This window comes from Anopheles stephensi, chromosome 3, assembly GCF_013141755.1.
Source record: "Anopheles stephensi strain Indian chromosome 3, UCI_ANSTEP_V1.0, whole genome shotgun sequence".
Lineage (NCBI taxonomy): Eukaryota > Metazoa > Arthropoda > Insecta > Diptera > Culicidae > Anopheles > Anopheles stephensi.
The window spans coordinates 2,675,573-2,701,997 of NC_050203.1; the positions used below are offsets into that span (position 1 = coordinate 2,675,573).

Sequence of the window (26,425 nt, forward strand, 5' to 3'; positions counted from 1 at the left end):
CGCAGCACCTTGAGGTTTCGGTAGAGCGAACCTTCTCATATCAGCCGTTTATCATAATGGGGCCGCGTGTCGAGTGATGATGAACTGCTGCAGGCACGCGCTTCAAACGGGCCCCCCCAATCGCACCCCAAAATCGTGCACTACCAACGCGACCTACTACTAACGGCACTTTAATCGACACTGGGATCGAGCCCGACCGTAGCAGGATCCGAAATATGAAGAAAAAAGAAATGAGCGCAAACAAAAGACCTACTGGCGCAATGTTCTTCCTGGTTCTCGGGCCGCCGCCGCGTTCAACACAAGACGCCGTTCTTGGTCCCTTCAAAGCAACTCCTAGCGCTCCGGTTTCTCGTACGCTACCGGGTATGTACGAGCGGCGCGTGTGTGTGAGTGGAATGTTGTTAAAAAATGCTTTTGCACATAAATCTGTTCACGGGGCCAAGGTGTGGTTTGGCGAGCTTCGAACGGTTTGGTCGAGGTTTTGCGTAGTTTGCATTTGCGTGAAGCATGATTGAGGTTAGTTAGCATTCTTGGTGAGCTTACAATGACATACCATACGTGTGTGTGTGCTTGTGTTTGTGTGTGAGAGTGTTTTTGGACCGTTTTGGTTTTTCTGAAAGACCAGAAGTCAACATGCAGGAAACTGATCTCGCGTAACGAGCCCTAAACGAACGCTACTCATCCATCGGAAAACAGCAAGACGTCAATGAGTGCAAAGCTGCACCGTGCTTGCATCCAACGGGCGAGCTGGTTCCTATCAATTTGTGCATCCTTTAGAGAGGCAAATTGATTTTTGAAGATGCGTACCCAACAATCTTGGCCGCCTCAAGGGCGAAGGTAATAAATCTTCCCGCCTCACATTGCCAAAAACTGATAATATGACGCTGGTGAAGATAATGGCGAACCTGAGGATGACGAATTGTTCGTACGAAGGGCTGGGTAATTGATTTTTTGTCGGTGCGCCTGCACAGCTCGGAGTGCAGATCGATTTGATGGTGCGGGCACAAAATTACAGACCAGGAAGCAGATGCAATGAAAGGTTCACGAAGGGGGGCATTTGAAACACGTATCACCCACGGAGGACCTAACGAACTCCTAACGGGCTAACGAACGAAACGTCAAACAGCTTCAAACATTTGACAATAGATGGCGTGACGTTGTGGCACTTAGCATGGGGCAGGGACCCATATTCTAAGCTTCCTTTCTCGTTAGTGCTTGGTGTGCTTTGGCAGTCTGGGCTTCCACCAGGGGCATCAAACGCCACGACCCAGGTTCGTGTTCCAATAGGGCACACGGATGTGTGTGCGAAGCAACACGATAGAAATCTTGACGTTCAGGTGACGTGTCCGCTAGATCGGTCCGCTAGCTTCGCACAGCATCGGGCCAACAAAACCAGCAAACCCTGATCGTCCACGAAAACAAAAAAGCCAACGGCAACTTGGGCCGAGACGGTGGCGATGGCGATCTGCAAAAAACAATAGCAAATTAACAGCTGTCGTCCGGTCGACCTGCTTGGCCAGTTTGGTGGAACGCTGCAGAGATGGTCCCAGCAGCGCGCGCACATACCAACCTTGGAAGAACAAATGCACTCACACACACGCGCGCGAGACAAGATTGATTGCATTCGGAAGCGCACGGGCCGGATTCTGTGCGAGTTCTTGACCGAAGAAGCACTGGCTCAGGACTAGGTTTATGCAACGGCATTCTAGCGTGCCGCTCTCGGCGAACGGTGAGATTATGGCTCAGTGAGCAGCGAGGGCGTCCTCACGCCGCTTTCGGGGTTGCGCGGGTTGATGAGTTTGCGTTGCATGCTGACCGTCGCCCGACGTCGGCCCGCCGATGGCCGATGGTTAGGGAGCGATATGTTTCACGCGACATCATTAGACATCTATTGGGTCTTGGGTCTTGGGTTGGTTTGTTGTCAATTAGACGAAAACACAATGGCCACTTTTGGCACATGAGGTGAGGTCAACAAAGTCACTCATAATAGCTACGCTGGGGATGGGGCTGTTGTAATTATAAGCCGTTGGTAGAGAAACGGACAGCAGAGGCTGCGAAATAACGGTTGAATCTTCGGAAAATCGAGGATTTGAGACATGAGTGTTTCTGACGTTAGAACGATCCGCAATGCCGATCATTTAAGGAGTTGAAGTTGATGAGTTGGACCACTAATTATTCGACTGCGTCCAACTTCCAAAAGATTGCCTCCAACGTCCGGTTTCTAATGCGATCATAACGAAAATTTGACTCGGTTTTTTGTGTACTCCGACGCTTTCCTCGCGGATGATGGATGCGATCGGATGCACGTGGGAGCCCATATAAGTAAACGAACCCGTTCAGCATCGTCTGCCCATCGCGCGCACACACACACAGCGCCTTTGTCTTACATAAGCTCCTCTAATGCGAAGGCGCAGAAGCTTACCGTTCAGCGCAAAAACAGTTCAGAAAGCGATCGATACCGGTACGCGTAGTGCAAGCCAGCGCTCAGTGATGTGCACCACAAAAAAAAAACAATAAAGCAAACACACGTCATGAGTGAAATGAAAAGTTGGGGGGGACGGCAGGCTGGGTATGCGTTTTGAGTCGTTTAACTTTATCCAATTACCGGCCGAAAATCCCGCCAGTGAAAAATAAACCTACAATCATAAAACGAGCCTCCCAAAAACCCACCAGCGGTCGGGGTCCCGTGAAAGCGCAACATCGCGTAATATGCGCAATGCGCACGAGGTACACGCGGTTGTTGAGTTGAGTGAGCTCGGGGGCTGGTTGGGTACAGTATTATTACTTCTTTTTTTTTTATAATCCGCCGCACAACCTCCGGCCGTCATTTTATTAGTGCGCTCCGCGTTCATTTATCGTCCATTAGTCGCGTATGTTTCGAATCGCGGGGGGTGCATGTATGCGCGGCGATCGTAGCATGTTTCGGTGGGTGGATGATGCGAGAAGGCGCAACTGTTTTCATTTTCTAAACCGAACCCCCCAACAGCCGTCCAACGACGAACCCATCATTCGATTCGTTCGAAAATTTCGACTTTCACTTTCCGCCGGCAGGGGTTGGCTGGTTGGGGGGATGGTTGGGAGGTTGGCGCGCTGGAGGTAATGGTGCACTTTTGCTCGATTAGACCACAAACCAGCACATAACAAGGAGAGAAGAAGCAGCAAAAAAAAAAATCGATCGTTCGTAGCCGTAAATTGAATGAATTTTCACCGCGCGAAGGACGCAAAAGAGTTCAACAGCCGAACAGGCGAGGAACGTTACGATAAGCGCGAGATGTGTAATGCTTTTCTTTTCCTATCTCAATTAGAAGGTTCCAAAAAAAAAATCATCCCCCAGTAAGGTGATCTTTGAGTTAATAAAAGAATCATTACAAGGCAAAAATTTAACTAGATCATGATTTCCCGCGATTAACAAGCGATTCAGTGAGATGACATTTCAGATACAGTATTTCGATCGAGATGATATAACGCTTCACAATCAGTTCTGTGACACCGTCGGCGGGTATGATGAACCTCTCGCATTGCGTAATTTTACAATAATCAAAAGCCTCTCCATTGGTCAATTGCATCGAGATGGATTTTTGGGGTATAAAAAAAACGCTTTTAACTGATCTTGTTAAAAATCACCCCAAAAATCGGGCTCGATTTATTAACAGGACTCTCCTCTCTCTCGTCTAATGTTGGCCTTTCTATATATGCGGTTTAATTCTTGTTACCCAATCCCCACGACAGACTTACCTCATTCCATCGAATCCATCATCTGAGCCGTTAATCGTCAGGACCGGTGCGCGGGCGTACGCTTTTGCCACACGCCGGTTTCGCTCGAAGACGATCACTTTGGCCCAGATCTCGTCGTCGATCTGTGTCCATTTGTCCAGCACTTCCTGAATATGTTCCTGTGCGAGTGAGAAAAAGGGAAAACAGAGAATCCAGGTTAAAACACACAACTCTCAAAACTTCGATTGATATTGATTAATTTCTTCATCGATCGTGCGTGAAGGTCTTGCGGCGGGTTCAATGCAGGTAAAAGGTACAAAGACCCTTTCCCGGTGGAGCTCTAGATTGATTGGGAATCGGCGGATGCGTTCCATTTGACAGTGGCTGTCAAAATGAAGGACTCGTGTCATCTGGAACCGGGAAAGGTTTTGAAAATTCATCATGCACTTACGTGCCAAGTTTCACGTCGTATGGATCGAAACATTCATCATCGGCGCATCTCATGAGCGTCGCAAAGGGGATGCATCTTCCGAGGCCGGACGATGAACGGAATTTACGAGTCCAATTACGCGCGAAGGTTAGCGGTGAAATAAATTAATGACATAAAACCGAACGTTGCCAGGGTGGCGCTTTGTTTTCTTAGACATTTTAACTCATTTTTGAATCCTTGCCTGTGCTTGTACGATCGCGCTTCGAACTGTTAACGACGGCTTAGAAGAACTATGCTCAAAACGCGATTTCTCAGCTTCAGAGCTCGTTATCGATGGCAGACAGTATCTATGCTAATGGTGTACACCATTTTGTCTACCTTTCAAATCGATCTCGAAACATCACTGCCGACTGCCAGCCACGACTGGTTCGCACATTTACACCACACCGCAGCACCCCATATTGCAGCGTGGTGCTACACGACTTTTCGTACATTCTGCAAAACGCAAACGGTGTGCGCCTATCTAATCGCCTGCCAATTGTACGACGGCGTGGTTTTTGCGTTGTTGCGCCATGCAAAAAAAAGACACGCCGACATGCTACACCCGTGTAGCGCGAACTCTGGTGCGGCATTGTAGCAGGCCGATCTAATTTTTATCTTCCCTTCACTATCGCTACAGCTAGCTCGGAACTAGTTCAACTAGCACTGGTCGCTTGGTGCTGCTGTTGGCTAATGTCGCGCGCACCGAACGTATGTCGCGGAGCACTTGGAATCAGCTGGCGTACGTTCACTTCTGCGGTGACCCTCGCCTCTGTGTGTGCGCAACACTATCGCAGCTCGCGTACAACAGCCTCCGGGAGTTCTGGCCGCGATCTAACACCGGCGCGTCTGGTCTGGTGTGCTAGAACGCCGCCAGCTCCGGGGCCTCCGCCGAGTCCCCGTCAGGTGGAGCTGAAGTCTTGATATGCGTGAGGGCTGCAGGCCGAAGATAACGTGCGGAAGAAGAACGCGCACGGGGCAGAGAATCATATTTGCAATCGTTTTGAATGCGCTTGAGAAATATAGCTCCGAAAGCGGCAACGATCACAGTTACAATTTATTGTTACGGCCCGCAGTTGTGGGGATGGTTTTTGCGAAACACGCTCTCCGTTCGTTGGCGCCTTTTGTTGCAAGACCGAACCCTAACTCTCGCGACCGACCGTACCACCTCGCAACGAAATGTCTTCACACATCGGATTCGGTGCTAGAGCAGGCGAGCAAGATAACCTAAGCCTCCGGGTTGGGTGTGTAGGTTGAAAGATAAGCCATTTAAGTCATCTACCAGTGATCGTAGATGACTCTCGCAAAGGAATCCAATGCCCATTACGGAAAAGATGAAAAGTACCGGAACGTAACTTAAGATCCCTGGCGGCGGCCCCAGTGTGAAGTGATAATGCGAGTGCATTTTGTAATCTGATGATCCGCCTTATGCTTTACCGATTCTGCCGTGGAGGGTGAAGTGATCGAAACGGTCGTTAGAATTACTCTGCGCTAGGTGTTGAAATAATGGGTGTTCGGGTTTGGATTTTAATAGACGTTATTCCGGTTCTTATTGGTCTCATTTGCTAAATGGTTCGCTGGATAAAAACGCTAGAAGCGATACTGCATGATATTGTTTTTTTTTCTTAACCGGTAACGATGACTTAATGTAACCGTATCTTACCGCTTTATTGATGATGGCGTTTTATCGTCTTTAATGATCATTTATTGTAATGATCAGAACGAATTGAATCATCAGGAACTTTAAGACGGCTGCCTACTTGGATGGTTTAATCCATGTTTTTAATGAGGATTCATAAATAAATAGTATAATGACAGCTGTCAACGCATTTGAAATGACAGTTGAGATGGTTTTGCGGATGATTGGCACTTTCTAAAGGATTTCTCTCTTTTTCTATAATATGAGCAAAAATATTTCGCGTGTATTTAATTTGTTGTATCTCTTCACCACAGTTCACCACCACAAGCAAAGGTTCTTTCGGGTTAAGGAACTGTATGCTACACACCAGCGGTACCAATAAAGTGGGCTATTACTGCATCGTTAGTTTTACTTTCGCTTTACAACCCTTCGCGATGAGTACGTCCGCTCGCAAAGAGAAGCGCGTCCCACCGAGAAGAGGCGAAATAAGGCACCTCCTCTCCTTTATTTGATATTATATTCAATTTTGAACTTATTATCGTGATTATCGGGTTCGGTTCGGGTCCGGCCCATGCTCGCCGACTCGAGCTCGAGGTATGTGGTCTTCTGAGGACGAAACACCAACATGCCAGAAGCAGGTTGCGTTCGCTCAAAGAGCTGTCATAAAAGCGTATCAATATAATTTTATTTACCTGCTGCCTTGTCTGACTTTTTAAAAGGGATGAATAAAACGAGTATTTGTTCTGAATTTTGTTCCTGCTAAGTGTTGGTAGGTAGGCAAAAAAGGTGGAAAGTGAAAATTCTCTTCAAAGTCCTTTCATTTCGGAGATCGTGTTGCGGAGTGTGTGTGTGTTTGGTGAGTCAATGAACGCAAGAACTTCACGGACTTCTCTGACAAAGAAAAAGGATGTGCAAATAATGGATGATGATCTTGGTGAGTCATTATTTACAAATTATTCACAAAAAAGAGGGACGATGCACTATAAATTATCATTACGGAAAATCCTTATGATCGATCCTTGTATTGTTTGACATTTTTCTTCATCTAAACAATTTTATAACAGATCTCTAGGGTGATTCGGTTCCACCGGCCAGGCAGATTGTCATCGTGCACACTGCATTCCGCACCGGACGACAAAATGCGCCCATCCATCCAGCAGGAGCGTATCTTTTACGATCACCATTATTTCGTACCCGGGGATGATGGGACTCACATGAGCTCGCCCAAAAAAAAAGGGGGGGACAAACACACACTGGGTCTTCCATTACGACGAGTGTTATCAAAATAATAACAACAGCCACACACACACAAAAACGGGGCGAAAATCATTATAATAAAAGGGCCTGAAGAGCCCAAAACGAGAGTCGGTGCTGTAATTTTTATTTTTATTTTTACTCTTCCAACGATGAGGAGTTCCTGTCTGCCGCTCTCGCGAGGTTCGTGCGATAAGGGCGCGAGTTAATAAGCCAAATAAATTTGTTACACACCAAACTCCGAAACTTCCCGGGAAGATGATATGGCTCGTTTGCGATGTTATGGTGTTGCGCAGTGCTGGTGCATCTTCAAAGTTAAATGCAACTTGCGCAACGTATCATAAATGTCAATCACCTTCTTCGCAGGACATAAAGAGCTAACACGGAGACGCCCTGTCGATGGGAGACCTTCTGAAAAAAGGCCACCTTTCAAAGTTCAACTCATGAGGCAAGTACTCCAGCCATTCCTTCTACTGACGTGGTGTATGTGTGATGTTGATTAATGGATTACACCAACCACTGGGGGGGGAGCACCAAGCTATTGATTTTCGGTACAATCTTAATAACCCCTTTTTTGGGGCAGTCTCTATAACAGCTCACACCCCCCAGAACGCCCTTCATTTTATGTCTGAAAGGTATGCCGTTAAGCTGTATCGATACGTTACACCGAAGTTGTTCTCGAAAGGCACCTGGAACAAACAACAAATTCCAATTTTCCATTCACTCGCTTCGTTAGAAAGAGGACGAATTTTTGACTCCTGTGCGTGGCACCGGCCACAAATTGAAATCTAAATCAAAATAAATAAAGCCCCTCGAAAGGCTGGCACAAGCACTAAATGACCTTGAGCGGAACACCCTCTGCCGTACGAGGGTGGTGGTCTCGGTGGGGGCAATGCGAAGGGAAGACAGCGTCTCGGGGGGGCGCAACCGTTAGTTGGCGTTCCCTTAATGAGAATGTTCCAATTCCGGTCACACCTATGGCGAGGTAGTTCTGATTTGCCTGTAAGCCACCGGTTTCCAGATTGAAAGAAACACGAAGCCTTCAACTGCGAGAGTCAAACGGAGGAACGTCAAAACAGGGCGAGGTGTTTTTTGGTAGATTAGTCTCGCAGTACCGATTGATCTGTCCTTGGCGCGATCCTTCATTGGCGATTAGTTGCGTTTCAATTGGAGTGACTTTGAACTGGAGCAGAAGACAACCGTCTAAATCCTTTTTCCCTGTACCAAGTAGCGGACCATATCGTTCCGAAGCGCTCAGGGTGACATATCTTCTCAAGGTGTACTGCGCCGGCTTCTGCATGAAATAAATCGATCTTGTAATAAATCCGCGAAACGGAAACGAATCACTGCGCTCTAATGGCGTCAATCGCGCTGCTGTACCAGCGGTTAGCCGGTGGAAGAATAATACATCACACAGTGGACAAGATCAGCTCAATTATTGGGTGGCTTGAGCGTTATGGCTATCAAAGCGCAAAGAACCACCCTCCCCGGGGGCGCATACAACAACAGCATCACCTCGTTCGAGGATCGTTCAAGGTTTTGGGCGAGCGATCAGTTTTTCAGACCCAGCAGGAGCAACACATCGATCAGCTGCACCCGCTGGAAAACTGTGCGCTGGCCATTATGCTGGCCACTTCTAGAGCATGCCAGACACACAGCTGGAAATGCGTTGGCACGCGTAATTATTAGGCCTCGAACGGCGCATTGCACACGGGGTTGGTTTGACACGCAAACTGCGCTCCACGGCACCCAGTGATCGATTGAAGTACCTAAAACCGATGGTGGGTTCCATTTCGAGGACCTTGGCACAGCACCGGGTCGCGTTGGGTTTGTCGGTGTGGTCTATAAATCAGATTAAATAACTTCAAATTTGTGATGTGAGGTCGGATCCGTCATAAATTCCTTCCGTTCCAGGGGGTCAGCTGCTTGATTGGGATTGGGGGATGTAAGTGCCTCCTTTATGGGGCGGCACACGTGCACCACAGCACGGGCCTTGTGTGCTTTAAGGCGGGTGTTGTTAGGAGCGCGTGCGCAATTCAAACCTAGCGCCAGTCGTTTTGCAAATGCATTTTGATGCCATTATTTCCACAGGTCTGCAGGGACATGGCTGAACGCCAGCGCTTTGCAAGCGAACCACACCGATCGTTCGTTCTGGGGTAGAAGTTTAGGTTGGAGTTGGGTTTAACTTCATAAATATTATGTTTCACTAGCGCCACTGGCAGCCATCCGAGTGAGTCAGCGACTCGAGCATGCTGCGAAGGGACTGCTGTCCTTGACTGGACGCCGGTTTAGTGTGGCCGGCCCGGCCAATCGAGCTGTCAGCTGTGGAATGCGCAACGAAAGCCTGTACGGTCGGTCTATTTTGGGCAAGGCTTGACGTGAGCTATATTGAACACACGTACGATCACTTGTTGCCGCACGAGATTGCTTTCATACTAACACGACACCAAGGAGAAACTGTTATTTGCCTTCTAATTTAGATGTTTCTTCATCCAACTTCGAACTGGAATAATTTTTTAATTAGTCAAAATGAGCTAACTTGAAAAAATCAATTAAAAAGCTCACTCTCTCTCTCTCTCTCTCTCTATCCACCATGACACCGAACGAAATATTTGGCAACCTCCAAGTTGCTTTCAAAACAGGTTAGCCTACAAAAGACCTGCTAACAGAGATTGCTCGTGCTTGAGCTATCCACAATTATTACAACAAAAAGTAGGACAGTCCCAACGTGATTGATAACACGTTTCTCCGCGTTGCGGTAATTCGCGCACCCCGACCACGACGCTGTTGGTTTGCAATTTCACATTAACTCGCACCAAAAATTATGCTAATGAAGTGAATGAAGCATTATGCTCGTCGTTGTTGGTCTGTGTGTAAAGCCCGCTGTGATAGCGCGCGTGCTGGTCTTGGAAATCATACGCAACAACACGGTTCAGCGAGTAGCTGAACAATAAGCTGTGCTGCCTTGAATTGTGCCCACCATCCACACAGCAAAGACAGTCCCGTCCGGAGATCTACATAAAATAATTACACTCCGGGCGAAAGCAAGTCCATGCGATAAGAGTAGTCGTTCGAAGTCGTTCAGGTTTGTAGAGCGTTACTCTTGCTTCAACGGAAATGACGTTGAAGAGACAACCCAACGTGACGCCGTGTCTCTAATGCAACGGCCCTCTTGGGCAAACAATGCTGGAAAATCTCATTTCGCTGGAAAAATTGAAATCGAACGCTGTAGCACAAGTGTGATAGAATTCACACAATAAACTTCACTATTATGTCCCCGACCGCAACACACACTAAGCGTTGTCCGGGATCGCGCTTCACACCCCTCAAGGGATAAAATGATACACATGATTGCTTGCCCGGCTGGACCAAAGCCAATCAGGTAGCGTTTATTAAAGCACGGTGTCATGTCAGGTTTAATCTCAAACACCACCTGGAACACCTTGCCTTATCCACTTGGCAAGACTCCTCCCCGGCACAGGTTCGATCCGCCTCGAAACGAATCTCCTTTGATGAGGTTCGATTTTTAACACCTCCTTATGAGGTCCCTTTCAATGCTCTTCAGCGAAAATGGGCGAAGAGAAATAGACGAGCGATTACAAATCTGCAACCCGTGCAGGCATCCTTAAGCATGACACCATCTTCCTCAAGGATATGCACACCATAATTGATTGGCAAATTAATTGGCTTGGACAAGATCGTGAACCTGTGGGGCAAACAACAGCACCGAAGAAGCCAGACAAGCTGCAAGGAGCTCCGACTATTCCTCCGCATTGCGCGTGAATCAATCACAGGGTGAGAATTACATTCAATCGTAGTTCTTCTGGGGAACATAAAAGGCTTGCCGTGATTAAGTCTCTGATTCACTTTATGTTTACACTAGCTTCCAGATGACTTGACGAGCATCGTGTGTATGTGCGCGCACGAGCTTGATCTTATCGCCCGGTGTCCGGTTCATCTATGGCAATTATTCCTGCCGTCCATACGGAAATACGGAACGATCGTATGCCTCAGTTCAGTGGTACATCATTCTCGCTATTTTTTCCTCGTTCCTGTTTGCATCTTGAACCCAACGCAAGACACCAATCTGTCGGACATGTTGCGTGCGGTGAGCGCATAAACGTTCTTAATTGTCGGCGAGATCGGGTCGGAGTAGGACACAACAACAAAAAACACAACTCCGAACCCATGGAGCTGTTGGAGTTTGGAACGCAACTTGTTGTGCGTGCATGTACGTTTGAATTGCCCTTCGGCGTGAACAATATGGTGACAGTAGTGAAGAAGGAAGGAGAGACTCTCGGTAGAGGCACTAGCAAGCAGGCAACGCAAAATATGCAGGACATGTAACAGCAGTTGTGTAGTACAATCTGACAACATGTCCATCTCGCGGCCGTGCGGAGAGAGCCGGCCGGGGGATGAAAAATTATGATTTTAATTGCAATCGGGGTGAGATTATTTGCGTACACGCATGCACAATAATAATCTTGCCCCCAAGAATCTTCCTCTTCTTCTGTAGTTCTGTGGGCAGAATTTACAACACAAGTACTCGTGGGCAAGCACACGTGAACCATCACCAGCGCCACGAGAGAAATTTAACGTAAATCATAACCACAAAAGCTGCGAAATTCCGATTTTAGGCAGCGTTCTTCAAAAACCGGACCGCCATTTTTGTTTTAATGCTTCAACATTTTAATGTCCCCACTACACGCCATTCGGTACGTGTAAATGCGTCATAAAAATATTTTGATTTTAAATTAACGCCGCTCTTTACAAAGTTCGCCATCTCGATTTCTCCTCGGTTGGGTCCAAAATTCAAACAAGATCCTTGTAGAAGTTTGTAAACGTTCGCCTGTTTACATTAATTTCCATAATGGCGGAACAAACATTTCCTATTGTTTCGTTTTAGTGCTTGTGTTCGGCGGCGCTTCCTGTCGGCATGCATGTTTGATTCTGTGTTCGAGATAGTATCGCGGCCGCTGGTTCGTTACGATCGTCAATTTACTATCACTCACCACACTACACTGCACGCTGTGTCTGCGCCTTTACTCGGCAGCATTGCTGGAGCATGGTAATAAACGATCATAGATGCATCTGTGGTATGCATCGCCACTGCCTTCGGTAGCCTGCAACACCTGAGCGCACCACAATCTTAGCTCCGATCCCCACGATCGAAATCGGCCATCTGATCGCGGTTGGCCGTGTACAGCAGCGGGTGTGTATGCACGGTGGTGGCAACCGCGGAATCGTTTGCCATTTATCCACCAAGCGGTATCAAAAACCCTTCGAGCCATTGGTTCCGCCGTGGTTGAGCATGAACTTCACGAGACTAGATCAGCTCGATTGCAAGTATCGGATGTTTGGCGGGCCAGCCGGGTGAGGCTGCTGCTGGTGGTGGGTTCGGTAATTTAAGAGTGTACTTTCGGGCGGCCCTATTGCCTGCAAGACCAAAACCAAGGGAGTCTCTGAGAGGCACCTGTTCGTGTTAGGTAGCGATTTGTGGGTTCGGTTGGCGCAGAGCTCGCAGAGTTCGGCCCTAACAAGATTTGTTGCGGTTTGTTGCGGAGTTCTCACAGACTGCACACAGCACAGAGTTACGTTGAACGCGATCAGTTTGTAGCGAATTGTTGCTGTGCACCTGTATTGTATTGGGGAGGTTGATTTGCAATCTTCCAATCGCGCGCTAAACATGCACCGACCGAACACAGTGCTTCCGAATAGCCAGTTCTTCGGATCGTTTGGAGGAGTTTAGCTACCTGAACGGTTAGTTGAGGTGAAAGTTTAGTCTTATTAACTTTAATGTCAAGCTGTTTGCCGGGGATATTGAAGCTCACCTACCGTAAGTCGTTGGATTGGATACAAATTCCCAGGAACTAAGGCTGATCGCATTATCTTTATCGTCTCCCTGACAGATTCCTCATAAATTTCTGCGCAAACCTCAAACGCAGACGCTACATACGCTCGGCTTTGACTTCTGCTCTAATCGGACAAATCGCATACAAGGACACTGCAAAATTCGCTTTCGTTTCCCAGCACGCTTTCGTGCAGCAGAGTAACAGGCAGGGCAACGTGGCAACAAATTTGCTGCAGTCCGTACAATCATAAATACATGATCGTTCCTTTTATTCCCACTTTTTTCTGTGTCCTTTCGCATCCTTACGAACGATCGGCCTTGTTACTGTCAACATGTGTCAGCAGCGGAACGGGTGGAAGACGCTCCCGACTCTTATCTTTCTCTCGCGCACGATGAGTTATGATTACGGAAGACATGCCCGGCCCGCGACCACGTCGAAGGAAGCAAAACGTCTGCCGAGAATTGCGAATTGAGTGAACAAATAATGCTACAATGCGAACAGAAATCATGTCCATTTTAATGGCCATAATGGTTCTGTGATACGTTGGGAGTGTTCTTAGTAAAGTGCGACTGGAGACTTTTTGTTTTCTTTGAGCTGTATTCCTGTCGAAGAATACTCTTCCCAAGGAAGTCGATTTAATCTTCGCTTACCGAGAAGTCCTTTTATATTGCTTTGCTGCCTCTTTCTTGCAGCATGACTTGGGTATTTATTGTTCACCAGAATTGATCGACAGGATAAGCCGATTTAGAGGATCCAAATTCGTAACCGCAAGCTGCTGTTCTCGATACAGTCTCAAAAATATCTTCAAAATAATACTGCAAAATTAGCTTCAGAACTGCAATGACCAATGCACATTCTAACCATAACCTTCTGGTAGCATTCCTAGCGAACGAATCATCTTCGCCAAACCATTCCGACATGATCCAACCCACTTTCAAGCATCGTTTGCCGAACAGGATCTAGTGCAAGTGAACTGCGCCTGCGTGCGTGAGTTATGAGCTTCATTAAATCTTATTACGGCCGACAAAGCCATGACATGCACACCTCATTCCAAGTCATTCCGCGCAGCTTGTACCGTCGTGTTTCCAAAGGGGTTTCCGTTTGTGGTGAGTGGTGCGAGGTCACTGACGATCCTCTATCACTTGCTCCAGAAGAAGCTCTTCAAAATTGTCGGTACAATATGGGATTGGTTTGTGATGCAGCGGCAGAAGGTGTTCTTCTTCAGGAGCACCTTGCACTGATCGGTGGCTGTGTTGTGGAATGGAAAGGAAAACACACATAAAATAGAGCTACACGACAACACGATCGAGAGAACATTTTGTACCGCTCGAGCCGGGTTTGCATCGATCAACGAAAAGAATGACATGACACGGAGTAGACCAATACCCCGTACCGCGGAGAACATCCTCTGACCTGAGCCACGAGTGCAGTGAATGATCGCCGTTGCAATAATTCATACTCTTCATCTACTTAACGTTACCAACCACCGACCAGCCGATGCTCCGTTGTTGAGCGATATTTATGCTCACATTGGCAGCCGTTTAAGCCGATGAGTGTGCGAGTAATAACCTTCTTCGAAGGGGATGGGAGAGCATCATTCTGTTCCACTTGTCGGGCTCGTCTGAGCTTCGGGACAGAGGAGAGATCGCCTGACGATCATGGTAAGATTATGGCTTGTAGATGTTAAATGCTTACTGGCGGGTTAAGCAGGAAACTTGAATTTAAAACCAATGTCGAACTCGATGGTAGCAATCAATTTGAAGCTCTACTTGAAGCTTGCAGTAGAATGTACAGACGATACAATGTACGGCTGGGGAACTGGAGGTACTTATGGGCTCGTGGAAAATGCCCTAGCGTTGATGGACTCAAAATCTATTAGGAATCAATTTTGATATGCGTGATAAAAGGCTGCTCTAAGATATTCCTGCTCAAACCGTGGCCGTTGGCTAGATCAAGCAATCAACTATTTCTTCAGTCGCAGGTTTGACTTGGATGGCGTTAAATACCTGAAACAGAGAGAAAGAAGAAAAAAATGTGTATGAGTTAATTGTATATGTTCCAGATCCCGACCCACACGACCCACCGCTTCTTCTCTGCCGAAACTTATCATTATGTGTTATTCATCCTCACGAGAATTCGTATTCAACCTTTAAAAAAAGAAGGAATTTTACACCTTCATTCACCCTAATTGAAAACGATCACAGTTAAATATGGATCGATCATCGATCATGCCCATCAAACATTGGGCGTGATTGAAGTTTGAGCACCGAAGAATGCATCAAACCGTAACCCGAAACCTGCATTATGCACGAGATCTTTTTGTGTCCGTTCATTCTAACGGATCTTTTTCGTTTTTCAATTGAGTGCGAATGAATCATACTGCTTATTCCGTTACCATACCATTATGATTTTCGTTCGGACTTGGTTCTTATAGCGAGGCAGGCCCGAAAGCAAACACCCCATGCAAGCGCATCATTATTTAGCCAGTAATCGATCACGAAAAATCGTTTCATCATAGTCATCATCATCCAGAGCGCGCACGGGCGAGAGAGACGAATTTGGTATGGATCTTGTTAATATATTTAATCGGACTCGAAACACCTTGAGGTTCCCGAGAGACGGTGGATGATCTGTAGAAGACGTCATGGCTGATTCTTATTATTTTTTCTTTCCTTGACACGATGCCTTAATCAGAATTGAACTGCAAACAAGATTAACTGATAGGATATCACAGCAAACCCTTAATTGAAATAAAAGTTCAATTATGATACTGATCGTCCAAAATTTCTCATTCTTGCAACGGCTTCCAATCAAAAAAAGTCGTGACTCCCGCACAAGTGTCGAGTGCCCACGGCTTCAACACTGTTCCCAACGCCGCACCGAAACATTGTCTCGTGCAGCATATTCCTATTTCGGTTTGTTTTGCCATTATTACTCAATCCCCGATTAGTACCGAGCGCCGTGTCAAGTGTACCGGGTAAACAATGGTACACACAATCATCAAGCATAAACAAACAAACAAAAACCCACATGCGACGAACTACGGCTGACAAATTAAGTCGCCTTAACCGAAAAGCAGTACCGACCGACCCAGCCAGCCAGCAGCAGCAGTCCAATCAGAAACCGTTGCATTGGTTGCTCGTGATTGTCATTATGCAACGCTGGTCAGAGCGGTAAGTTGGGGGCATCTCTGTGTAGCTTTCCGACACTGTCAAAGTTATCGACTTGGAATGGTACTTCTGATGGGCAGCAGCCCGTTTTAAAAATATAGCTTTAAGAGAAGACGGAACGGGACGGGTCGGGGTGTGGGTTTCGTATCACTCGGCTTTTGAAGGGGATTAATTGGGAGCGAGTTACAGAGCTTCAAGAGCATAAATAATCCGATTCCTTCCATATAAGTAGATGTTACAGTGCATGTTGCTCGGGTTGATTTAACTTTCATGAGTTCGTCGCTTAATGCCGCGCATTGAAGTCTTTCGATTTTTTCTCTTCTAATCTCTCTTTTAATCCGCTAGCATTCATATGCAATATTTGTTAAATAATATTGTAAAAATATCACCAGAATCCTAAAGCATCAAATTTTGAACCATTTTTCTTCTCATCGTAACAGGTGGTTGTTGCACACACCATCACAAGCCAAGTTCTCCTTCGTTCGCCCAAACCGTGGTTTTACAGTTTGCTTCTTTTCTTCTTCTCGTTTTTCGAATCATGAACAAACGATTAAACATGCCTTACTTTACAACCGTACGGAATTGCCCAGCGAAAAGAGCGAACACAATAGCATAAAACGGTAGCAATAAGCGGTTGTTTGGCGTGGTAGTGTTCTTGCCTAACCGCTTCGGGCACCGTTTTCTCATCGTTAAACCGTTAAACGAATTATCGCCCCCAGTACGGCATAATACGTTTCACAATCTCGGCGATGTTGCAAAACCGCGGGCACCAGCGCGATAGGGGAAGGAAATCAGGCGGCAAAATGCGTGCCTCGCGAGTTCAGCTGGAAGTCTATTACGAGCTGTCAGTTTTATAGTGTGACACAATGAATATTGTGAAGGAGGAGGAAACCAAAAATCTCATCCACGAAGGTGATAGGAAAATTTGGAATGTAATTATTATTTCCTCCAAAGCGATTGACATTTCGATAGTTCTCGGCACAGCTCCCTCCCGATTATTGGTGATGTGATCGTGCCTGACCGGCTATTAATTTTACGCCAAACGGGGCACGATTCCTCCATGCAGCAGCAACGGGACACAACCATCCACGACGAAATCATCGCCGGGCACACGATCAATTTGCACAAGGCGCCATTATTGTACGTCCTCTTTATGGATGGTGGATTTCTTTCGCCACCACAGAGTAGTGTCAACAATTATCTGTCACTTATGTCAAAACAAAACCCGATGACATAACACACATACACACAGACGTGAGGTCCCTCATCTCCATACCGGGGAGGCTGGCTCTCATTATATCGTGGAGCGTGTCGACGACCGAACAACATGGCCGCGTGTGTGTATGTATGCCTTTTGTATGTTTTGCTATGCTGAAATGGGGGTAGCAGCCATACACCGCCGCTTAGCGGCATGATTTTCGAGTGTTTTTGTTCTACGAATTGTTCAACCGGGGGGAGGTCGCCTTCCACTGCGTGGCAAATCCTCGGGGCAAGTCAGATCTCTTAAGCGGGTCACATGAAAAAGGTTCAATTACGTGCGCCCTTTAGGCGTATGCGATTGGGACGGGGGGTATCAGTCTCTTGAGCTGACTGTTGCACCATTGGCATTCGGACGGAATTCTGTACACCCAACGCCCACCCGGAGGCTACCGAAAACTTATTACGAGCCACTCCACAAAATGGAAGGCTGCAATCATGTTCCGAGCAACGAGAAAAAGGGAGAGAAACAAAAACAGAGCAAAAGCACAATTGTGCGACTTTTCTCACTTTCCATATGGTTGGCGATTGTTTCACTGTCCTACGGGCTCGAACTTGGAGACCCGATGCCTTTGTTGCTCGGGAGACTCTCGGGAGACACGAAGTGCACGAAAAATGACTTTTGGTTCGGACTACTTTCGATTTCGCCCAGAACCCACTTGGCGAATTTCAATGATAAAAGGTTGCCGGGCGTGCTGGCCTACTTATAGGAAAGCTTTTCTTTAAGCAGGTCCCAAAAACGAGAAACGAGAGTGTGTGTGGGGCGATATTTACCTAAACACACCTGTGCGAAAAGGCGTAGCACATGCACACGTGAGAAACAGGGCACAGGCCGTTTTGATACCGATTCTCGCCCATAATTGTGGGCGATTAGGTAACGCGAACAAAAGGGGGACCAGAAACTGTCTCAGAGGGGATTGTGCTCTGTTCACGCGTGAGGGTGGCTAGTCCTACTGAGCCCCAAACACACAATAGCGCGAACGGTACGCTGCCAGTGTTGTGCTGAGAAGCTGCTGACAAGTGTTTCGAAATGAAGTGCTAATGATTATTGTTCCCGGCTCAATTTCAGCCAGGGATTGATCGACTAATCGAGAGCGGCGTGTATGTTCTTGCTTCAGCACATACATATATGCACGAGCTGGCTTTTTCTTATTATTTTTTCAAACGCTCATTTCGATTTTCGAGACAATGCTCGCACTGTTGACTGGCGTTAAAAGGGTTCAGCTAAATGGAGGAAAAATCAAACTGCTAAGGCCCAAGCAATCATCGACAGACGTCCTCCCGTATCGTCAGGCACGTGATTTATGAGAGATTTCAACGGCGGGCGAAGAAATGAAGGACGGCTCGTGGAAAAGGAAAGTAAGGTGTAACCTTCCCCAACGGCAGGCGAATCACGGTTGTATGTGGACACCTTGTACGACACGACACGGGCGTCGTTATGCAACGATAGCACAGCACCTTTTTCGGATTATCTTTTCGACTTCAAAGCGCGATGGATTGATTCGCTGAAAGATCCGAACGTGTGTGCGTAAGCTTGGAATCGGTTGATTGATAGTTTTGTTGTTGCTTCTTCTTCTTCTTCTTCTTCCTTGGCACTACAACCTCGAGAGGACTCGGCCTGCCATTGCTGGCTTTCTGTGACTTAATTTTACCCGTAGTAAAGTAGTCAGCCCTACGTACGGGGAGGCGGTCTGGATGGGATTTGAACCCCGGTCCTGCCGTGTGAAGACCGGCACCGTTATCGCCTCGGCCACCGGACCGCCCTAGGTTGCTGGGTTGTATATATTTAGTATTATCCGCTTGGTAGCTATTTTTGAATGTTGCATGTGAGACTTGCTAACACAGCAGTGGTTCTTCCCTTTTTTCTCTGTGCCACACATACCATCGATCGCTGTGCAAACGGTGGAAGATGAGCACAGGTGATGCATGGCCGAGATAGCAATGCTTTGGGACGGCTAATGATGGTGGTGGTTAGCATTTAGTTTAGCAGCCTGTTTCGGTGGTGGGATCTTTAGAGGGTTTATTTATCAGCTGCATGGTCGATGGAAAATATTTCTCGAGGGGATATTAGTAGAGAAGGGTCGAGGAGTGTAAAAACAGGCTCATATTTAAGATGCCGTCAACTGATTTTTAGTGTAAAGATAGGTTCGAAAAGGGTTGGAAATTGGACCTCATTGCGAGGAAGCTACCTGAGAAGTTACCAAAAACGTTATACAAGTTCGATATATATCAGCCTCTATATAAACCCTGAAGGAAATATTAATTTATTCTCAATTGTTTTCAAATTAACCATTCAAATTCGTCGCTTTCACTCTGGGGGGCTTTTCAATCCTCACGAATTCCAATAGAATAGAAGCACGATGTTGTGTATGCATGCAACGTTCCTAGCTTAACCAGCATTGAAGTCTTTCGTTTGGAAGGGTATATTTTTAACACCATATCGTATCAATGAACAGGAGGTTCACCAGGCTTTGTGTGTGATTGAATCGATTTTAAAAGCGATCATAAAAGGAAGTATCAATTTTACGATCGTTTTATGATCTGAGCTTCCTTTCACGCAGGACAGTAAGAGCTACTATCGTTCTTTTCAATTTAGAAGAATTTGATTGATATGCTTTGTGAAAGGGGAATGATCAAGTTCTTTCATTCATCCATTCATTCGATAACTTTGACTGTCGTATCAATTACATTCGATCAAATTCGACGCTGGTGACGTGAGGGTGCCTCTTCCAATAAAAAAATCACCTGTTTTCGGAATCAAATCACGTGCCGTGCGCATCTGTGGCACCATGCATAAAGCAACCTCATTACTGGTTGAAATTAATTTAACTTTCCGAACTAAAAGAAAGCACTTTCATCATGCCAGCGAGCAGAAGAGTTTATTGACCTGCTCTACCACTGCAAACGTTCAATATAATGCAAGTTGCTTTTATCCTTAAAGCGGTTCGAAGTATAAAAATAACTCCAGCTCGATCTGCACGCCTCGCTAAGCATCATGAATGAAATCGCTTGGGCTTTGCACGGTTCCCATAGAAACGATATTGCAATCCGTGCGCACAAACGAACCCGCTATTGCATCATTTATCATCGATATCTTCCCTTGACGCGATTCGTCGGCTTGGTTGGGAATCGCCAAAAAGAAAACCGAGGGCGGAATCGAAAATAAAATTTGATTACCTGACAGCGATGATTTCTCATTCGATACACATTCGAGAAGGCTTTCTTTGCTTGCGAGTGTGAACAAACGTCCGCCAAGAATGCGCATTTCCGGAAATAACACAAAACACTGTTTATTCGTTCATTCTTTTGGCTGTTAAAACCATCCCCAAAGCAAACAGCATCGATTCACGGCTGAAGAAGAAAAAAAATCGATTCTTTATTCGATTTTGATTAGCTTCGGCACATTCGATTGCAATCAGAATCGGTACTCAATTTCCTTCGTATGGCAGCAGCGCGGATTGCACTCCAAACTGTAAGTGCAATTACAATGCACACAACACAGTGCGTTTAAACACTGCCTGGATCGGTCTGGTTGAGAGCTTGCGCCAAGAAGTTTTGGGTATTTTTCGGGGGGTCCAGGTCAATTTACCATCGATATAAATTATTCTTACACCTCGCGCACTGCCCTTAAAAAGAACGCTTGGTCAACCGTCAATAATCGTAATACATGGTGCTGGTGCCCATTGCCATTGCTTCACAAAAACGGACCCAACAGAGCTCTTGTTTTACATTCTTCCCATACTGGACATCCAGGGAAGAGTCCCAACAAGCGGGGGGGTTTGAGAATTTGTTTTATTCCCCAAGATGGAAAGGGGGAAGGTGCGAGCGAAGGGCAAGCGGTATGTAAAGAATTCATGTACTCGCCCCAGAACGATCACGCCTTTTTTAACAGACTTCACAGCCCATAAAAGAGGCCCCAGCGGTGTTACAGGAGAAAACAAAAAACCATCTCCCCGATTCCTTTTGGCAGCATGTTGCATCGGTTGTTCCCGGTTGATAAATATTAGCATAAATTTGGTCTGATATTATTATTAATGATGCTGGATGGATACGAGCCAGGCTTTCAAGGTAAAATTAGTTCAAACCGACCCAAACACCGTCGCTGCAACATAAACGTTCGAGAGCATGTTTCTTTTGCTGGTTTGGCGGATGTTTGGCGGAAAACTCGCCGTCAGCCTAATTGCGAACTCCGGGTTGACGTTGAGTTCCTCCGTTGCAGGAATGTACTGACAACATCCAGTCTTGCATAAACCCGCTCGTTTCGGTCTAGATGTTTGGTAAAATGTTTCAATTAATTCACTTTTCCCCACACATTCTGAGCCGGGAATGGACATGATCTCGAGCTGCGCTGAGGGGTTCGAGAGAGCAAATTTCGTTTGGAAGTCGGCAACCCATCAATCACTCTAGGCTCCGGTGCGGCTGCGATTAGCCGAAAGGGGAACTCCACAGCACAGGTACATTTCCAGCCCACAGCCTTACCAAAAACGGAACGAAACCGATCGCTCTGATCTTCGGGGGAAGGGTTCGTCGCTTGTTTAATTGATTGCTCATTAGTTTTATGTAAATTTTGCATTTGCTTTCATCGATCCGGTGCATTCGGTTACACTACTTCGGGGGAGGGCGGATGAGACGCGTCTGGTTGCCCCACATTTCCCTGATCGCTCTCCCCCGTTCTATTACCCGTCCATCATTCGCTGACTTTCCGATGGCTAGATACGAATTTCCTTTCCTGATCGCGACGGCACAATCTAGTTGCCGAGGAGTGTAGAAAACGCTTTGCAAAATGAAAACAGCCAAACTTGCGTAACTCTCCCTGCCAGCGAACGACAAGTGCAACCACACGGGGAGAATGTGTCTGGGCAGATTTTAGCCGCAAAGCCTAGCTCAAGCGAACATGAACGTCTAATGAATGGGTTTAGGCAAACAGCGTTCATCAAGGGGGAGTTTGGGTTTTTCTCTTCTTCTGTGTACCGGCCTGCACTTGCTGCAGTTGCTAAATAAGGCTACTGCAACAAGACATGAGCTGGAATAGGACCGCAGTGAATGAATGAATGAAGATGCAGAAGCCTATACGTCGACCCAAATGTGGCGCTTGGAGCTAGCTAAGACTACTAAAGCAGAACCGAGCCGAGATACTGATCTGCTCATGCTCCAAGAATTCAATTTAAGAACCTAATGCAAATGTCACCAAGGAGCGCGAGTGCAAGATAAGGATTAATGCTCGTTGGGAATAAACTTGAAAGAGGGAAACACATTTTTCTCGCTTCAGCCGTCAATGCTTCAGCTAATTTGCACAGAAAATGTGTAAAATATGGGGAATTTTCTCCAAATGACAACTAAGATATGTGCACAAATAAATCGACCAGTTCATTAGTTCCCAATATCCCAAATTCTCTATTTCTTCTTCCGAAGCCATTGCCCAAAACAGGTTGCCCACAGTGCTGGTGTGAATTATTGATGGTGCAAAATTTATATTGCACTGACTGTACGCCATACTTTAATGATGCGCCGTGACCCGGTTCTGGCCACGAACAGGAAGCAGGCGTTCTGAGTGTGAAAAATTACCTCCGACATGATCTCTCTCTCTTACTCGGCGCAGAGAGCTCAGTTTCATTTTCAGGATCCTGTGTCCCGGTTTGCTGCTAACGGTATCACGGTTGGCATCGTAAAAAAATAAATCCTTAAATGATTACACACGAATTCTCGGTGCGAAGGGCACAGACGGCAGCCGAGGGTTGGGAGGAAAATATTATTAAACACCTTGAGCCCCAAATTAACGGTTCATAAAGCGTTTGTGTGGCGAGTTCGGACCGGACCTGGGCAAATCGAACCGAACACGCAACACCCCACTAACCCACCTGGGGTCAGACATTAATCGCACAAGGACTTCTTGTACGCTCCGTCTTTCGGCCTCCCTCCCTTCCTTGCCTACCTACCTACCTACACGCACAACCAATCAAACGTAACCGTAAATATTAAAACGGCAATAAATCATCTTCCCTACCGGTAGATTCGCCTTGCTGCAGCAGCAGCATCCGGGGCGGCCAGAATCGCAGACGGAAGAATGTGACCCAAACCCGAGTGAAATAAATCCGGACGAGCGAGGGAGCGCAGTATCACGCAGTTTTTATGAGGCGCTTCGTTGCGTGAGGTTTGCGTGTTGAGAAACGTGGATGCGCGATGGAATCATGTCGAAGTTTTTGGGGATTATGATACGCGTGACATTGGCGACGGAGGTGAATTCAATTTTGTTCAATTTAAACGCACCCACTGAGAGGGCGAGAGGTTAAGAGGACGTGACATGATGGTTGGAATTGGAAAAAAAAGTATGCAAACTACATTCAGTGGGTCAGCAATCGAAAATACGTGTTGGAGGATCATCAGATAATAATTTTTGTGGTCGCTTGACGCCACATGATCGCATTGACTTGGCGAGTCTATCGGAGCTGGAGAATTATTATTTATCAGCGCCTAAAAGTATGCAATTCCAACATAAATGTTATCTGAAAGGCCTCGTATACCATCGTAAGCCTATAAAAACCTGAAAAAATCATTTATTAAGTGATATTTCCGGTTCTCTTTCAGAATAATTGAACATGATCAAATTAATTACAATATCATTGTTGCGCGCGTCGTACTTGTTTGTTAATTGATCTATTCACACTTTTTTTTCTCTCTTTCCCTCTGTTGTGAGCTTCCTTTTGTTTCGTCTACATTGTACTGCACGAAACTAAACAAGCCCCAACCAAATGAGGTTATTTGTAGTAAATTAGCTTGTTAATTATCTCTCTCTCTCATCACCGGACGGCGGACGCGAGGTCACCGTTTTGTGTCGCGGGTTTTGCCGTGGACCGTGCGCTGATCTTTTGTTGACCGACGCAAGAACAAAGGAAGCTCCGTACCGTACCAGCGAGTGGCTAGTTTGCTTAGTTTTGCAAATCTACTGGTAAAATCATGAGCCACAGCGGACAGTTGGGCTAAAGATGTGTCTAGCCTTCGATCGCGCGTTTTCGAGCGGGCACGTTTCCTTGGTACGTGTGAAACGCTTCCTTCATACGGAGACGATCGGACGATCGGTGATTAAAAAGTTCCAAAATTATTCAGCAAGGATGCAAAAGGAAGGACTATTTTACTGCCAGATGCTTGCGCCGTGACTCATCACCGCCCCAGCACGCTTGAAGCAGCACGCTTCAAACGAGCAGACCCCGAAGCGGTGCAATTAGTTAGCGAAAATGAGTTTGAATGGCGACTCGGCGAACATACATATTTCGCAAAACACGAAACCCTTATTTACAGCATCACGAAACGAAAATCTGTTCACCGCACGCCATTCACGCCCGGGTAATGGTGGTTTGGTTGTGGTTGTGCGGTGCGGTAGATAATTCCAAATAATAAATTGACCTAATGAGTTCGTTGAAGTGATACAGTTGTTGGGGCATTTATCGTTGTTGATCGCTTTTGGGCGCAAAAGTATGCCAAGAACGGGCAGCAGCATGATCATGAGTAATCAGCTGCTCATGCGTTAAGAATTTCTTGTTAAGGGCAGTTGTATCAAAAACGGATTACTTGAGGGTAAAATTGTGAAAGAAATACAAACACTCAGTGTACGAATTCCCATCGCTCGCCTTCATCATCGAAAATAATTACACAATTTCGATAAATAATCATGCAATCAATGAAAAATTAGTCCCAAAATGATGACTCCCAATTGACAGCAAATTATGAAGCCGAGCGGCAGCATCGAGCGAAAAAAAAGGGAAGCCCAAGCCACCGCCTACTGTGCTGCTGCCACCGCCAGTGGGTCGCTCTTCATCACTTACCAGCGAGAGAAAACAATTTAGCTTCCTTCGCCCCTCCGAACACACTCACAGAAAGTCCCGTTTCCTGTTTCGTCGTGATCGATCGATCGTTTCCATCGGCAGCGCAGTCTTTCACCCGGTCCACCACGGAACGAATCCGATTCGGTCACGGTTTTGCGCCCGTTCTTTTGCTGGGAGGACTGTGCATTTCCCTGGCCGTATAAAGCAGGGCACAAGCAGCAATCCCTCCCCCCCCCCAATGAAGCGTAAAAAGCGTAATCGTCGACGACGAACCACGCAAGACTTGGGCGGGCGACCGTCACCAACCAAGTGACGAACCTTCACGATCGAGCGAGGGAGAGAGATGTGCGCGCGCAACGGCCGGAATAAAAGTAAATAGAAATCGATTTTCAAATTACCAGTAATTGGCCTCGGAATGCTTCTTCTTTGCGCACGGTCTTCTTCGCAGAAGAACTCTGCATTATGCAACTCGAAACGGAAAGCTAGCCCGTCAATCGTCACCCTTCGACACCATTTGCCCGTTCTTATTAGCGTTTCAATTTGGCGCATCTCTGGCACAAGAGGACCACAGTCACAGTCAGTAGGAAGTGTCGGCTCGATCTCCGATTGGGAGGCGCAGTGGTGTGTTGTTTTTGTTTGCATTACACAAGCAACCGGTGGTGTCCATTCAACACTCTTTTCCTTTTCATTTCTCCACTCGGAGTGGTCGCAGGAAAAGTGATTTCTTGCGCCAAACGGATGCCGGAAAGCTTTAATTCTATTCTTCCTTGTGTGAATCACGGGAGCCTTTGGCCGGTTATCGTCTATTTTACACCACCCCCCTCTGCTGTTCGGTTCAATCGCGGCCCATCATCGATTTGGCACGCCCGGCACAGCGAAAGCGATTGAAAAATGGTCGTTGAAGAGAGTGGGAGCAGGAAAAACTAACACTCGAAAAACAAAAACCGAAACAAAAAATTGTTGCCTGGTGAAAACCGGACCCGGACAATTAATTCACCACTAATTGCGGGGCATCCATCGGGAAGGAAGCTTCGGCTAGTCGAGCCTGTCGGGCGTTATTGTTTTCCTGCGCCACGGACAGTTGATAGCCACCACCATGAAGAAGTTGAGCTTCCTCCTTTTTTGCTGCTTTTGTTTCCTCCTCCCGCACTGAAGCAGCCGGAAAACATCAGACGCCAAGTGGAGCGGGCGGATAAGGGGCGAGTGGAAAAGCCAATGCACCACTGCACTGTGTTCGGGTCGATGCAACA

General features: G+C 46.8%; 1 protein-coding gene across 11 annotated transcripts in view; it reads right to left on the reverse strand.

The window, feature by feature from the left end:
- LOC118512944 overlaps positions 1-26,425 on the reverse strand; it is a 138,104-nt gene that overhangs the window by 15,820 nt on the left and 95,859 nt on the right. For all 11 annotated transcript variants that reach the window (XM_036058152.1, XM_036058154.1, XM_036058151.1 and 8 more), the window contains one exon: positions 3,736-3,893. In XM_036058152.1, the coding sequence (XP_035914045.1) occupies positions 3,736-3,893 (158 nt within the window). The remainder of the gene's footprint in view (positions 1-3,735; positions 3,894-26,425) is intronic.